Source organism: Camelus ferus, chromosome 23 (genome assembly GCF_009834535.1).
Source record: "Camelus ferus isolate YT-003-E chromosome 23, BCGSAC_Cfer_1.0, whole genome shotgun sequence".
Taxonomy (NCBI): Eukaryota; Metazoa; Chordata; class Mammalia; order Artiodactyla; family Camelidae; genus Camelus; species Camelus ferus.
The window spans coordinates 15,537,990-15,552,411 of record NC_045718.1 but is presented as its reverse complement, the minus strand read 5'-3'; the positions used below and the strand labels follow the sequence as shown (position 1 = coordinate 15,552,411).

Genomic DNA, 14,422 nt, shown 5'->3' with positions numbered 1-14,422 from the left:
CAGATCCTGCCAACATTGAGGGCAATGCCGAGACCGCCCAGGTACTGGGCCTCACCCCCTGGATGGACTATGAGTTCCGGGTCTTAGCCAGCAACATCCTGGGCACTGGGGAGCCCAGTGGCCCCTCCAGCAAAATCCGGACCAAGGAAGCAGGTCAGAGCCATGCGTGACAGGTAACATTAGGCACAGACCCCAAGCCTCCTTAAAGGGAGCTCCAGCTGAGCAATAATACATGGAGTTCCCACCCTGCTCAGCAGGCTTCCGACACCAGTGAAACAGCTGAGAAAGTGACGCAAGGCCGGGCCAGGCCGCTGCACAGCACAGCACACTGTGCCCTGGGCCACAGCCTGTCAGGGCTGGAGGAACCATCCAGTCCAAACTCCTCATTTAAAACATAGGCCAGCCTTACAACTGCATGTGAACCTACAGTGATCTCATAGTAAAAAGTTTAATTTTTTAAAAATGGTAAAACCAAAGTTTGGAGAAGGGTGAGGTCACACTGGCAGAGCCTGGACTTGGCACACTGGCACCCAGGACCATGGGGTGATGGGCAGATATCCTCCCCGGAAGTGCATGAGCTGCAGGAATCAGGTGGTGAGGAAGGGGTGTGTGTTGTGCAGGGCCCTAGGTAAGCAGCCAGCGTCTCCAAGTCTTTCTTTAAACGGTTTCTTTGGGAGCAGAAAGACTGGATTATCTGCCCATAGCCTTTCCTGAAAGGCAGGTAGGTGTCAGAACTTGAGTGGGGAAGGAAGGGAAGAGGCAAGGGTGAAGGCGCAGAATGAGAGCTGTGGGATCCTGAGACCAGGAGCGAGGAATGAGGATCCTGCCTCCTCTGCCCTGCCCTCCCAGCCTGCCCCACTGGATGTGTAAGGAGGGTCTGCCTTCTTGTGTCCCTTAAACATGGTTTCCTGTGTGCCCCAGGCTGACTCTCCAGGCTCTTTCTGGAATCATTCAACATTTTTAACTGGTATCTCTCCCAAGTAAAGAATTCCAAAAGGAGTACTTTCCTTTTCTTTCTTTCTTTCTTCTTTTCTTTTCTTTCTTTCTTATAGAGGTTCTGGGGATTGAACCCAGGACCTAGTGCATGCTAAGCATGCGCTCTACAACCATGGTAGAGCGCATGCTTAGCATGCACTAGGTCCTGGGTTCAATCCCCAGAACCTCTATTAAGAAAGAAAAGAAAAGAAAAGAAAGAAAGAAAAGGAAAGTACTCCTTTTGGAATTCTTTACTTGGGAGAGATACCAGTTAAAAATGTTGAATGATTCCAGAAAGAGCCTGGAGAGTCAGCCTGGGGCACACAGGAAACCATGTTTAAGGGACACAAGAAGGCAGACCCTCCTTACACATCCAGTGGGGCAGGCCTGGGAGGGCAGGGCAGAGGAGGCAGGATCCTCATTCCTCGCTCCTGGTCTCAGGATCCCACAGCTCTCATTCTGCGCCTTCACCCTTGCCTCTTCCCTTCCTTCCCCACTCAAGTTCTGACACCTACCTGCCTTTCAGGAAAGGCTATGGGCAGATAATCCAGTCTTTCTGCTCCCAAAGAAACCGTTTAAAGAAAGACTTGGAGACGCCGGCTGCTTACCTAGGGCCCTGCACAACACACACCCCTTCCTCACCACCTGATTCCTGCAGCTCATGCACTTCCGGGGAGGATATCTGCCCATCACCCCATGGTCCTGGGTGCCAGTGTGCCAAGTCCAGGCTCTGCCAGTGTGACCTCACCCTTCTCCAAACTTTGGTTTTACCATTTTTTAAAAAATTAAACTTTTTACTATGAGATCACTGTAGGTTCACATGCAGTTGTAAGGCTGGCCTATGTTTTAAATGAGGAGTTTGGACTGGATGGTTCCTCCAGCCCTGACAGGCTGTGGCCCAGGGCACAGTGCTGCTGTGCTGTGCAGCGGCCTGGCCCGGCCTTGCGTCACTTTCTCAGCTGTTTCACTGGTGTCGGAAGCCTGCTGAGCAGGGTGGGAACTCCATGTATTATTGCTCAGCTGGAGCTCCCTTTAAGGAGGCTTGGGGTCTGTGCCTAATGTTACCTGTCACGCATGGCTCTGACCTGCTTCCTTGGTCCGGATTTTGCTGGAGGGGCCACTGGGCTCCCCAGTGCCCAGGATGTTGCTGGCTAAGACCCGGAACTCATAGTCCATCCAGGGGGTGAGGCCCAGTACCTGGGCGGTCTCGGCATTGCCCTCAATGTTGGCAGGATCTGCAAGGCACCAGGGAGTCAGTGTTTGGCATTCATTTATTGGCCTGGATAGAAAGGACAGGGACTGGGTCTGAATTAATTTTTTTATACCCAGCCCTCATGGTGGTGCCTGCTGTATACTAAGTGTTCACTACCTTTTTCAGAAATGATTGGAAAATTGGTACACTCCCCAGCCTTGGAGCCTTTTAAGATACTGTGTGCACCCCACACCCCCACAAATGTTTTCACCACCCCAGTAACAGTCCTGCCAATGCTTTAAGGGCGCAGACTGAGTGTCTCCTCCTCCAACTCTCCCCCACTCTCCTGCTGGCCATGCAACCATCTTCCCCAGTGGCCTGGGAGCTCCCTGCAGGCAGAGGCCACACTTGTTCTTTGAAGCCCCAGGCTCAGCCATGGCCTCCGACCCCTGACCCCCCACCTCCAGCACACACACAATCCTAAGCAGTCCTGACCTGGGAGGGGGGCCTCGCACTTACTGGTTCGAACCTGCTTCCACTTCCCTGCAGGTAGCGTGCGAGCTTGCAGGGTGTACTTGGCGATAGGGCTGTGGTTGTCAAAGCCACGGCTCCAGCTGAGCTGGACAGTGGTGTCACTGATGTCTCTCACCACCACGCCTCCTGGGGGACCTGGCGGACCTGCACCAAGAGGACAGAGCACAGTAGGTCAGAACTGGGCAGCTTCAAATTTGAGCCAACCTCCTTCAGGATGGCTTGGACTGGTGCAGTACCAAGAGGGAGCAGCAGAGGGCGCGGCAAACACACACCGGGTGGGAGGGCAAGGCACGTTGGAAGTGAGTGGGCCCATTGGCGGGAGGGGGTTGTGAGGTGGGGGGATGTGTCCAAGGCTGGAGGGGTCACAGAGCCCCTCACACAGAGAAGTACATAGATTTCCCAGCACGAGGCTTTGAGAACTTATGGCCTCAGCAAATTTCTCCAGTCTTGGGATGTATTTAGGAGTGGGTTTTTACAATTTTGACTTTGGAGGAAGAATGTTCTATTCCTTTAGGACCTGGGAAGAACCATGGGATGAGTTCAGCTCAACAGACTTGTCAGAAGCCCTGAAAGCAGACAGCTTTCAGGGAGAGGAGGGAGTAAGGGAGCGAAGGTCAGAATAGCCCAGCTGGCCTGAGGGAGTCGGGGTGTGGCTGGGGTTGGGAAACCCCATCACCTCGGACCAGGACTGTGGCCTCCTTGGATGCGCTGTCCACCACCGTCTGGGCCATGCACGTGTACTTCCCGCCGTGGCGCAGCTGGGCGTTCAGGATGGTCAGATCCCCAACCGTCTCCTTCTACAAACGGGAGACAGGAAAGGGGACAGGTCAGGGGCAGCAGCCCTGGCTAGCATGGTGAGGCAGGAGGCAGGGCTCAGAGTCCCTCCATGGGCCTCTCTGGGTCTGGCTGCTCCTCTCTGTTCAGTGGGAGGAATCAGCTACTCTCTATTTGGTACCACTGGGAATTAAACAACAGTTTTTCACCCAAGACAGTCAACAACGGTTCAAGCTGATAAATCTCTGCACTGGGGGGCAGGATAACAAGAACAGTAAGGGAGAGAGTCCTGCTGGGGGCCTGGGATTCCGGGTTTGTCCCTAACCCTCCCCTAGATGCATAGGTTCACGTGGAATCCAGGGAGCTTCCCGTCTAAGGGAGGGTGGTTATGAACCCAGGGAGGAGCTTGCCATGCATGGCATTCCTAGGGGAATGGGGAAAGGCTTTGGGGTGGTGATGGTTAAGGACATCTTGGGTCCCCTGTGTCCCCAGAAGGAGGGAGGAGCCCTGGGTTCTCTGGCCTCAGGCCTTACCACATTGGCCCTTCGGTAGTGGCCCCCAGGCTTGTCGAAGTCGATGGGGAAGCCATCCAGGGTCCAGATGAAGGTAAGGTCCATGGTGGGGTCGTGGGAGGCGTGGCACTGCAGGGTCAGGTTATCTCCCAAGTTAATGTCGGCACTCGAGGGGGCTAGGGTGATCTTGGTTGCATCTGCCAAGACAAACAAGACCTCTTAGTAGAGGGGGAGGAAATAGGCCCAGGCAGGGGCAGCAGGGCAGGGTGAGAGGGTTTGTCTTGAGCCCCAGGAAAGAGAACAAGCAGGGTGGCCAGCAGCCCCACAAGTGTGTGGGAGGGAGGCAGAAGCAGATTCTGGATGGCGGAGAGGGGGTGGTTCCAAGTGAAACCAAATCCTGGGGTCACCTCCAAACCAAACTAGGAGGAACGTGGGAACACAAGAGCCCGCTGGTGAGGAGGAATGGCACCACGGCGGCTAAGCCACCAACCTCAACCAAACCACAGCACTTACCTCGCACAGACAGGATGCCAGTGCTGTTGGCTTTGCCCATGAAATTCTCAGCAAAGCAGGTGTATTTGCCTTCATCTGACCGACTGATGTTTCTTATGATCAGGGTGCCATCTGGAGTTACAGTCACTCTGCAGCAAAGACAAAGCAGATCTGGCCAACGCAGGGGCACACTGTAGTCACGGGAAGGGGACTTGCCTCCCGGGAGAAGGAGGGGAGCAGGAATTGCTCGGGTTGGGTGGGGTGGGGCTTGTACCTGCTGCTGTTGACCAAGATCTCGGTGCCTTTGCTCCAGAGCACCATGGCCTTGGGAGCTGCCCGGGGCTGACAGGGGATGGCGATCTCACCCCCTCGGGCTGCAGGGATCAGACGCCTTACAGGATTCAGCCTAAAGTCGGGGGCGAGTGCTGGAAGGAAGGGGGAGCAGCCTAGTCACCCAGGGAATCAAAACAGTACCTGTTGCCCCTGACTGAGACGTCACCTGCCTACATGCTAAGCACTCATGGCCAATCCATGAGTGACTCCTGGCAGCACCACTTCCAAAATACATACAGAATCCAGCCCTCTCCCATCATCCTCACTGCCACTGTGCTGGTCCAAGCCACCGAATCTCTCCTGGACTGTTGAAAATCCCCCTAATTAGTCTTCCTGTTTTTGCACTTTCTTTCTACAGTCACTTCTCCACCTGGCAGCAGGCAGGAATATCTTTTTACAAATGCAAATCAGACACTCAGAAAGAAGTCCAACACCTCCCAAGGGCTCACAGCAGAGCTCCCCCACCCATCCCCACCCTGATCACATCTTGCTCCACTCTCTTTCACTCATTGTGCTCCAATTACTTGGGCCATTTTTTTTATCCTATGAAGATACCAAGTTTTGTTTCCTGCCTCAGGACCTTTGCACCTACTGAACATGTTACTTGGAAATCCCCCAGATCTCCACATGACCGGCCTCTTCTTAACACTCAGCACACATCCCAAACGTGAATTCCTCAGAGAGGTCTTCCCTGACCATTCCATCTGACTGGCCCACATTACCCCCACCGCTCTGCTGGATTTTTTTTACACTGTATTTTTTATGGCTGTGTGGCATTATCTTATTTAATTATTTGATTTTGTGTTTATTTGCTTCTCCCCACTGGATTGTAAGACAGTTGAAGGCAGAGACCTTATCTTTCATGTTCACTTCTGAAGAGGTGTTGAAGGAATATTGGTTGAACGAATGAATGAATGAGTCTTAGTTAAGCCTAACTACAGCTTGATGAAGAAGGTATCATTGTGTCCATTTTACAGATGAGAAAAATAGGTTTTACAAGCGCAAGTCACACAGCTACGGATGCTGGCACCCGCTGACATTATTGGGCACCTGTTACGTGACAGGCAGGTCCTCTGTGCTTTAGTTCTACCATCTCCTTTCATCCTCACTGCAACTGTGTGCTGATCACTGCCCACATTTTATTAATCAAGAAACTGAGTCACAAAGAGAGTAGTAACCTGCTAAAGGTCACATAGCCAAAGGGGCTGCGTTAAACCCAAATCTAACTGATTTGGCTTCCAGTGACTTTTGCCCCCTCCTTTTTTTTTTTTTTTTTTTTTGCCATAGTAAACAGTCACTTCATTCATTTCAGACACGGGACAACCAGAGACCCCGTCCTCTAGGGGTTCTCTGTCTAGTGTCTCATCTCCTGTCTTAAATCCCTGAGTTCTACTCAGAAGCTGTCGGAAGACTAAGAATAACTGGCAGGTAAGTGTGTGTGTTTAGAGAAGCTGCAACTCAGAACTCCTAAGGCCACCACCTTTGTGTCCCCAGGGCCATCCTCTGCCGCCCTGGGCCCTTTACCTTGCACGGCCAGCTCGGCACTGGCATAGATGGTGCCATGCTTGTTCTCCGCCACACACTGGTACATGCCCGAGTCCTCCAGGCTCAGCTTGGACAACCGCAGGTCCCCGGCCAGCACGTCTATCCGGGACTGTGCAGAAGAGCCCGACCCAGGGCGGGGCAGGGGGATCAGGACCACAGGAGGACCAGGGTGGGGGGCTGACGGGGCGCGTGCAGTGGAGGCTGGGCTGCCGTTCCCTCCAGGATGGGGCTCATGTGCCCAGTTCTAGCTCAGGGCAGCCTGGAATCCCGGGACTCGGAGATTCCCCAGGCCTCCCTGCACATCAGCGCACTGAAGCCAGAGGGGTGAGTGATCCACTCAGGACCACATAGTGTTTTTGTGGCTGAGTTGCGCCTGGACCGAGGTCCCTGCATCCTCAGTCAGGACTCTATCCAGTTGACCAGCCTGAAGCCATGTTACCCCGGGATGGCGAGAAGCACCTAGAACCATCCTATAGCATCCTAATAGGCCCAGAGGATATGCCAGTGGTGTGGGGGGGTGGGGGAAGGGGGTCTAGGAGGGCAAGGGAAGCAGGTGAGCAGAGGATGGTGTGCTGGGTGTGTGGGAGGAAGTCCCAGGTCTCCTACCTGGGAGGCCAGAGGCTCCCCGTTCCGCAGCCAGCGCACTGTGGGCCGAGGCTTGCCAGCGGCTGCGCAGCCCCAATGCAGGTTGGAACCTATGTCAGCCTCCATGTCTGAGATCACCTTGAGCCACTCAGGCTGAGCTGTGGGGAGCAAGAGAGAGAGAGGCTGGAGATGAGCTTGGAGGAGCCTCCAGCTAATTAACTCGTCGGAACTAGCGGGGCTGCAGTTCCTGTGCCAGACATCAGAGGGCGCCAACAGCACTCTGGGATGAAGTGTGGGGCGAAGAGGCTCAAGAAAGCTGGCACTTTGTGGCTGTGCCAGTAGCTGTTTTAGCGAGTTAAGTCCTTCTAATGCTTTCCATGTGCTTTCTGCAGCCCTTACTGAGCTCTGAGCTGGCCACAGCACTGCCGTCTTCTGTTCCCATGCCCAGCGCCAGACGTGCGCAGGGAGGCTTAAGCAAGGGGCCGCCCAGTCTCCTCCCTGACTTTTGGATCTGCTTTCTCAAGGACCAGGGGGGGCGGGGCGAGGGTGTCCCGGCTCTGTACCCTGCACGATGATGCGGCCCTGGACGGTGTCACGGCCCTTGGAGTTCTCCGCCTCACACTCGTAGGTGCCTTCGTCCTCGAAGCCCACGCTGGGGATCTGCAGGGTGGGCTCGGCTGTGGCCCACTGCGGGGACAGGGAGCCATCCACTTTGCGCCACTCGATCCTGGGGACGGGGCTGGCAGGGGACACAAAGCCAGAGGAGGAGGGCTGAGCTTGGGAGACTCCCCGTACCTGAAGCTCCTTGCACCCAACCCAGGCCTTCCCGAGATGCTGGGCAGATGGTGACCGGGAGGAGGGCCTGGGAAGAAACAGGGACAGAAGCAAGGAGGCAGGGAGGGGCCTCTCCAAGGCAGGCTCAGAGCAAAGGCAGGGAAGGGGCAAGAAGTGGGCTCCCCTGCTCCCTCCTCTCCCCAGCAACAATAGTGCAGCTAAGGCTGTGTGTGGTCTGTGCCCTGAAGCCTCCTTGCCCTCTCTGTCCCCACCCTGCCCAGTGAGCGGTGGTCGCTACCCACTGTGGGTCTGGTGCTCTGGCGCAAGGGCGCCCGGATGACTGAGCGCTCGGCCTGCCTGCCCTCCCCTTGAGGTCACCCAGGCCCCTGAGGGGCTCTGAGAGGCTGGGCCCTGGCCTGCCCCCTCCCTCCTCCACCACTCACTTCCCGAAGGCGAAGCATTCTAGGGTGACCTGCTGCCCCACCAGCGCGTAGGTCTCTGCCGGGAACCGGGCCTTGATGCTGGGCGCAAAGAGCCTGGTGTCTGGGGAGAGAGAGGGAGTTTGCGCGTCAGATGCACATGACCCAGGCCAAGCGCTCCTCTGCTTACCGTCTCAGCACAACTCAGGACCCACTCTTTCTTGCCTCCCTTTCCCCTGGGGGGCCTGGGGCAAGGGTCCAAGGCCGTGCAGCAGGAGGACCCCGGGGGCCCAGGCCCCGACCTTGTGCCCTGTGAGCTGCTCTCCACAACTTCCAAGGGAAAAACCCCTTTCCCAACGCCCGCAGACCCCTTCAGCGCCCCCGCTCCCCTGACCTTCCGCAGCCAGGTTGAGCTGGGCAAACTTGCTGAAGACGCTCTTGGTGGAGAAGTCCATGTGGCTGGTGGCCAGGCAGGAGTAGTTGCCCAGGTCCGAGGCGTTGGTCCGGGCGATGTACAGGTTCCCTGTGGTCTGGGACACGAAGTGACGCCCGTCCGTCGGGATGAAGTTGGGGAACTCGTTGAGGAGCCAGCGGTAGGACAAGCCTGGGGTGGGGAGTTTGAGGAAATGGGGTGCTGGGCTAATGGAGCAACTCTGGGAGGGACCCCAGTGTGCTGCTGGGAATCCCTAGACCCTGTCCTGTGAGCCCCATGCTCTGAACTGAGGCTGAGGGGAGACCAAGAGGGGAGACAAGACTTGATTCCTGCCGTCAGGGAGTGCTGTCCGCTGGGGAAGCAGCCCCTGCCCTCCGGACCTTCCAGTCTGAGTGGGGGGAGGGGTGGGAAGGGCGTGGAGCTAGAGGATGACAGACTATAAAGGAAACACAGAATCATTTAGAGTTGGGGACCCCAGGGGTCCGTGCTTCCCAGGGTGACTCACCACCTTATTCCATCCCTCTTCTGCTGGGCGGCTGGAAGCCCCTCCCATGCCCTCCGTCTCACTGTGGCCTAGGGGCCGACTCACCTGGGTAGTGGGCAGGCGGGTTACAGGGCAGCATCACCCCCCAACCTTCGTGGGTTTTCACTGGGTCTCGCTCCTCCTTGGAGAATTCCTGCAGAACTGGGGGTGGTGGAGACCGGGCCCTCAGGCGCTGTGCTCCAAGCCTGGGGCCCCTCCCCAGCTCAGCCCCCTTGGGGAAGTTGTCACCCATCCTTTCTGGATACTTTTTCCAGCCCCTCTTCCCCACGCTCAAAGTGTCCCAGCACCCCGGGGGGTCTCACAGCCGAAGCGGAGGACAGCCTCCCTGCTGACAACGGTGCCCACTGGGTTGGAGGCCAGGCACTGGTAGACGCCAGCATCCTGGGCCTTGGTAGGGTTCATGATGACCAGGTTGCCCCCGACCAGCTGGTGACGGGAACCTGGCTCCAGCTTCATCTCCGTGCCATTCATCTTCCACCTGCAGTGAGGGCGGAGGAGGCTGACGTGAGGAAAAAGTGCCTGGCGGCCCAGGGCCTCCCAGCACCCACTGCAGGGGTCTCACCTATAGGTGGCTGGAGGGCTGGCTCGGGCGCGGCAGGCCAGTGTCACCTTCTCCTCTGTGGACTCCTCTGGGAATAGCAGGCTGAGGGGCTGGTCTTCAAAGACAGGCCCAAAGGTGGCCGGGGATCCCTGGGCTGAGCTCCAAGCTGCAGATGGGGGACACCCCAGAGGTCTCAGGGCCTAGGGGCCAGCTGGAGCCTGGCCTCCAGTGCAGTGCTGCCCAATAGAACTTCCTGCAGTGCTGGAAAGGTTCCATTTTCCACACTGTCCAATACAGTACACTAGCTATCGTGCCCACAAAATGTGGCTAGTACGGCTGAGGAATCAGATTTTTCACCTTATTTCATTTTAGTTAATTAAAATTTGAATTTCAATAGGTTGAGCAGACCCCATCTAGTCAAGTTAGTTCAGTCAATCACCCATCCTACACTCAAGTGCTCAGTACCTGCTGTATACCTGGCACTGAGCTAAAGCAAAAATGAGTAAGACACACTCTCTCCTCCTCAAGGAACTTGTAGTCCAGGGAGGGAGACAGAAAACTGACAAAAGAAGGAGGGGAGAGCCGTAATAGTTTAAGTTCAAGTGCAGGAGGCCCTCAGGGTGGAAGTCAGGAAGCCTCGCAGAGGAGCTGATCGGCAGGGTGTGAGATGGGACTTGAGCGGTGCATGGAAGTCACCGGCTAGAAAGGTGGGGGAGAGGATGTGGGGCACTGAAGCCTAGTGCCCCTGTTGGGCAGTGCGTCCCAGGACAACATGCTGTGGCTCTGGGCCTCTTATTAGCTGTCAGAGAACCCTTCTGAGCCTCAGCCTCTTCACCTGTGAAATGGAAAGAAGACAAACTCACCTCCTAGGGTCCGTAGGAGGGTTCAGCCTGGCATAATGTGTGTGCTCAGCCACTGTCTGCTGGCCCCAAGTGAGGGGTGGGCTGAGGGTCAGGGGAAGAAGGCAGGCTCAGTGGTGGGTGGGCGGCCTGCAAGTGGCTTTGGGGGCATTCTTATAAAATTCCAGTGTGACAATTCCAGAGAGGCGCAGAAAAGAGAACGGCTTGCCCACAGCCACAGGGCAGGTCTGTGGTGCACACAGGTCTAGACCTTGGGCTCCTGAATTTGCTGAGTGAATGGAGATCCCATGTGCAGTTGGAGTTCTCATGCCTAGCTCCTTCCCGAGGCCTTGCTCCTCATGCACCGCTGTCCGGCCTCACTGGGGCGGGGGGCCCTGAGGCCCAGAGGGCAGTGCTTCGCACCTGCCTGTCCACAGGGGTGGAGAGCTGGCTCTGTCTGCTGACTGGTGGGGCTGGGCATACTCAGCCTTTGTGGTGTCAGGCAGGAGCCCGGCCACCCCTAATTGGCTCCTACCCCTCAGTGCAGCTGATTTCAGGCGCTCCTTGGTGGGTTGGGGGGTGGGGTCCCCATTAACCAATTAGTGCCTCCTCTCCCAGGGCATCCAGCTGTCAGCCCTCTCCCAGGGGCAGGGATGGGCCCCATGCCACAGCTGAGGCCCAGCCCTGGACCCCTGGGAGTGAGGGCAGCTGTTAAGCAGCTCTCAGAATGAGGAAGGAGGCAGGACTCCCTGAAATGGCATCCCCCACGCCCCTCCCCACCACCCATCACTCGCCCTCACTGCCGCCCCAGGCCTCGGAGATGGCGGCGGGCAGCATCATCTCGGCTGGAGAGCCCAGCTTAATCCCAAGTTAATGATGGTGGTGGAGGGTAGGGACCCTGCCCCAGCTGGGACTGCTGGGAGGGGAGGGGAAGGAGGGGTAGCGGAGGCAGCCAGGCTGCTGGGAACAACCTCGCATAATAGCAGCTTCCAGTAACTCTGTCTGGACGGTGGTGAGGTGGGGGTGGGGGTGGGGGTGGCTGAGTGGGCCCGGGGCAGAGTGATGCTTTACGATAGGCTTTCTTCTTGAAAAAGCTTTCTCCCTTGCACTCAGCCATACACACACCCTCACCCCAATATCCACATATGCACACTTTCCACACCTCCCTGTACACACACGCATTCACACACGCATAGATCACGCATACTGCTTTAAGCTACTCCAGCAGCCAGATACGCACATTTATAGACGCACTCCACTCCCGAGCACATGCGGCTACAGGTGCCCCTGTGCACTTTATTTATACATGCCCCTGCATGCATACTAGTTAACATAGGTGCTGTTTATTAAGTGCTTCCTCTTTATCAGACACCACACTCCGTATTTCCTCCTCATAACCTCTGGAGAAGACAGGTACTGCCGTTACTCATTTGGCTAATGTGAAAACGGACACTTAGAAATAACTTGCCCCAAATCACTCAGCAAGAAGGAGCAGATGTAGGCATCCGGACTCTGGCCAGCCTCGCCCCCATAGCCGGGGTCCTGAACCACGGTGCTCGGGTTTCTTGACCTCCGTTTCCCATCGGAACCATCAGAGATACTGTTCCGTCCCAGAGGTACTGAATCAGAATCTCTAGGAGTGAGACCCAGGAATCTAGACTTTGAAAGGGCCTCGTGGGCGTTCTGAAGGGCAGCTGGGGTGGAGAGCCATGGCACTGCGCTGTAAGGCCTTCTGTCCACACTCTTCATCCCCCACAAACGTAGCACACCCCCCATGCAGTAACTCACTCATATCTCCACCCTCTCAAACATCCACAGACACACCCTCACCCCACAGCTCCCTCTGAGGCTACACACACATCCACCTACACATGCACTCACACACACACACACACACACACACACACACACACACACACACACACACAGACACACCCACTCCCAGGCAAAGCCGCCCACTGTGTGCTGACCTTGTCTGACATCCTCTCTGATTCTCTCCTGATACCCTGTCCTGGCAACTCTGCGGCCCCAAACACAGGCATCAGGACCTTACAGAGGAAGGGGACTGGGGACATGAGAGCGTGGAGGGGAATCCATGCTGCCTTTCCTTGCACTGGGGTGCAGGAGTCCAAAGCCGCATCCCTGGGTGGGTGAGCAAAGACAGCCAAGAACTGAGGCCCCTTCCTAGGGGGTGGGAACAGTGATGAGATGTTCCACTCCTGCCTCTGCAGCTCTTGGAGGTGGCAGACCAGGTCTCGTCTCTCTCGGCCTTCCTGCCTCTCTGGGTCTAAGGACCCTGGAGGCTGCCTGTACTGCTTGCCTCAGATGGTGGGGTCCCAGCACTGTTGTCCCTGAGGGTGGGGAGGGGAGAGGAACCCACGCGCCTCTCCTCCGCTCTCTCTGGGGCGGGTGTCTTCTGTTCCATGCAGTCCCATGCAGTCCCATGCAGTCTGGGCTCCCCATCCCACAGCTCATCTGGGCCTGGGGGGCCCTGGCATAGGGAGTGCGGTCTGGGGCTGGGGGTGCTGGGAGAGTCTCCCCACTCTCTGGGGCAGCCCTGTTTCCCAGCAGCCTCACTGATTTGGGTGCAGGACTGGGAGGCAGTTAAGGCTTACTGAGAATAACTGAAAGTGTGCCAGTGAGTCCTTCCCTGGTGAGACAGAGTTGAAAATCTGCTGGTTGCAGCCTGGCGGGGGGTGGGGAGTGGGGTGGCCAGGACTCCAGGACAGCGGAGCATGGGGATTCTTTCTCTCGTGGAGAAAAGAAAAGTCTATGGATCTGGGCTGGAGGTCAGGGCCGAGAGGCCAAGCAGTCGTCCCAGCAGGCCCCTCCGAGGGACGCCCCCCCAGCCCTGGGACAGGCTGGGACTCCGGCACCTCCTCCCCAGTGCTCTCCCAGAGCCCAGCCAGCCCGGGCCTCTCCGCCTGCACTGCTCCCTTTTCCGTGTCCTCCTTTTCCTTCTGCCAGCCCTCCTCCTCCCTCCTCCCACCTCGCAGCACCCTTAGCAGGAGAACCTTTGAGTCCCTCTTGCCTTTTTCCTGGGCCACCCCCTGCTCTGCCTCATCCCTTCCCACATCCTGTTCCACACTGGTCCATCTGCCAAGGCCTCAGCGCTGCCCTGAGGAACCCTCCCAGAGTTGTGTGGTCAGGGAACTCCACAGCCATGCTGTCCAACAGAAGTTTCTGTGATGATGGAAATACTTTATAATCTGTGCTATGAGCCCTTGAAATGAGGCCAGTGCAACTAAGAAACTAATTTTATGTTATTTTTTAAGCCCCAAATAATCCATTTTATTTATTCATTTTTTAATGGAGGTACTGGAGATTGAATCTAGGACCTTGTGCATGCTAAACGTGCTCACCACTGAGCTATTACCCCCTGCCCCCTAATAAGTATTAATATCACTTTAATTTTTTTCCTCTTCTTTTCTGAACTAGAGGTACTAGGGATTAAACCCAGGACCTTGTGCATGCTAAGCACACATTCAACCATTGAACTATACCCACTCCCAATAAATTTAAATTTAATCTTGCGGCTTTAGGAGTCTGCAAATCCGGGCTGATAGCGTGGAGATCTGGTTGTGCCACAGTCTTGCTGTGTGACCCAGAGCAAGCCACTCACCTTCTCTGGATCATGCTTTTTATTTGAAAAAAATCTACACTATGGCAAAGACCCATTTCCTCTCCTCCTAACCTCAAAGGGAAAGTAAGATCCACAAACAGGAAAATTTTACAAGGAAATGGCTTCAAAGTGAAATGCTAGACCAATGCAGAGTCAATTGTTTCCATAGCCCTCAATAACATAACAGCAATGACAGAATGCCGTAGTCAGCCCTGTGAGGCTTTAGAGCCCAGACAAACCTTCTTACCTGGAGTGGAGACAAGGGCCACAACGACCAGCATTAGCAAGTGTGACTGCCTCCGGGCGGG

The 14,422-nt window shown here is 56.1% G+C and overlaps 1 protein-coding gene across 1 annotated transcript in view; it reads right to left on the bottom strand.

The window, feature by feature from the left end:
* CNTN2 (contactin 2) overlaps positions 1 to 14,422 on the bottom strand; it is a 45,658-nt gene that overhangs the window by 9,636 nt on the left and 21,600 nt on the right. The window contains exons 3-17 of the mRNA XM_032467009.1: positions 14,362 to 14,411; positions 9,675 to 9,819; positions 9,415 to 9,590; positions 9,158 to 9,253; positions 8,530 to 8,739; positions 8,160 to 8,259; positions 7,506 to 7,681; positions 6,964 to 7,100; positions 6,337 to 6,466; positions 4,754 to 4,904; positions 4,501 to 4,628; positions 4,009 to 4,184; positions 3,378 to 3,498; positions 2,687 to 2,845; positions 2,061 to 2,210 (exon numbers count right to left, since the gene is read on the bottom strand). Coding sequence (XP_032322900.1) covers positions 2,061 to 2,210; positions 2,687 to 2,845; positions 3,378 to 3,498; positions 4,009 to 4,184; positions 4,501 to 4,628; positions 4,754 to 4,904; positions 6,337 to 6,466; positions 6,964 to 7,100; positions 7,506 to 7,681; positions 8,160 to 8,259; positions 8,530 to 8,739; positions 9,158 to 9,253; positions 9,415 to 9,590; positions 9,675 to 9,819; positions 14,362 to 14,411 — 2,105 coding nt within the window. The remainder of the gene's footprint in view (positions 1 to 2,060; positions 2,211 to 2,686; positions 2,846 to 3,377; positions 3,499 to 4,008; positions 4,185 to 4,500; positions 4,629 to 4,753; positions 4,905 to 6,336; positions 6,467 to 6,963; positions 7,101 to 7,505; positions 7,682 to 8,159; positions 8,260 to 8,529; positions 8,740 to 9,157; positions 9,254 to 9,414; positions 9,591 to 9,674; positions 9,820 to 14,361; positions 14,412 to 14,422) is intronic.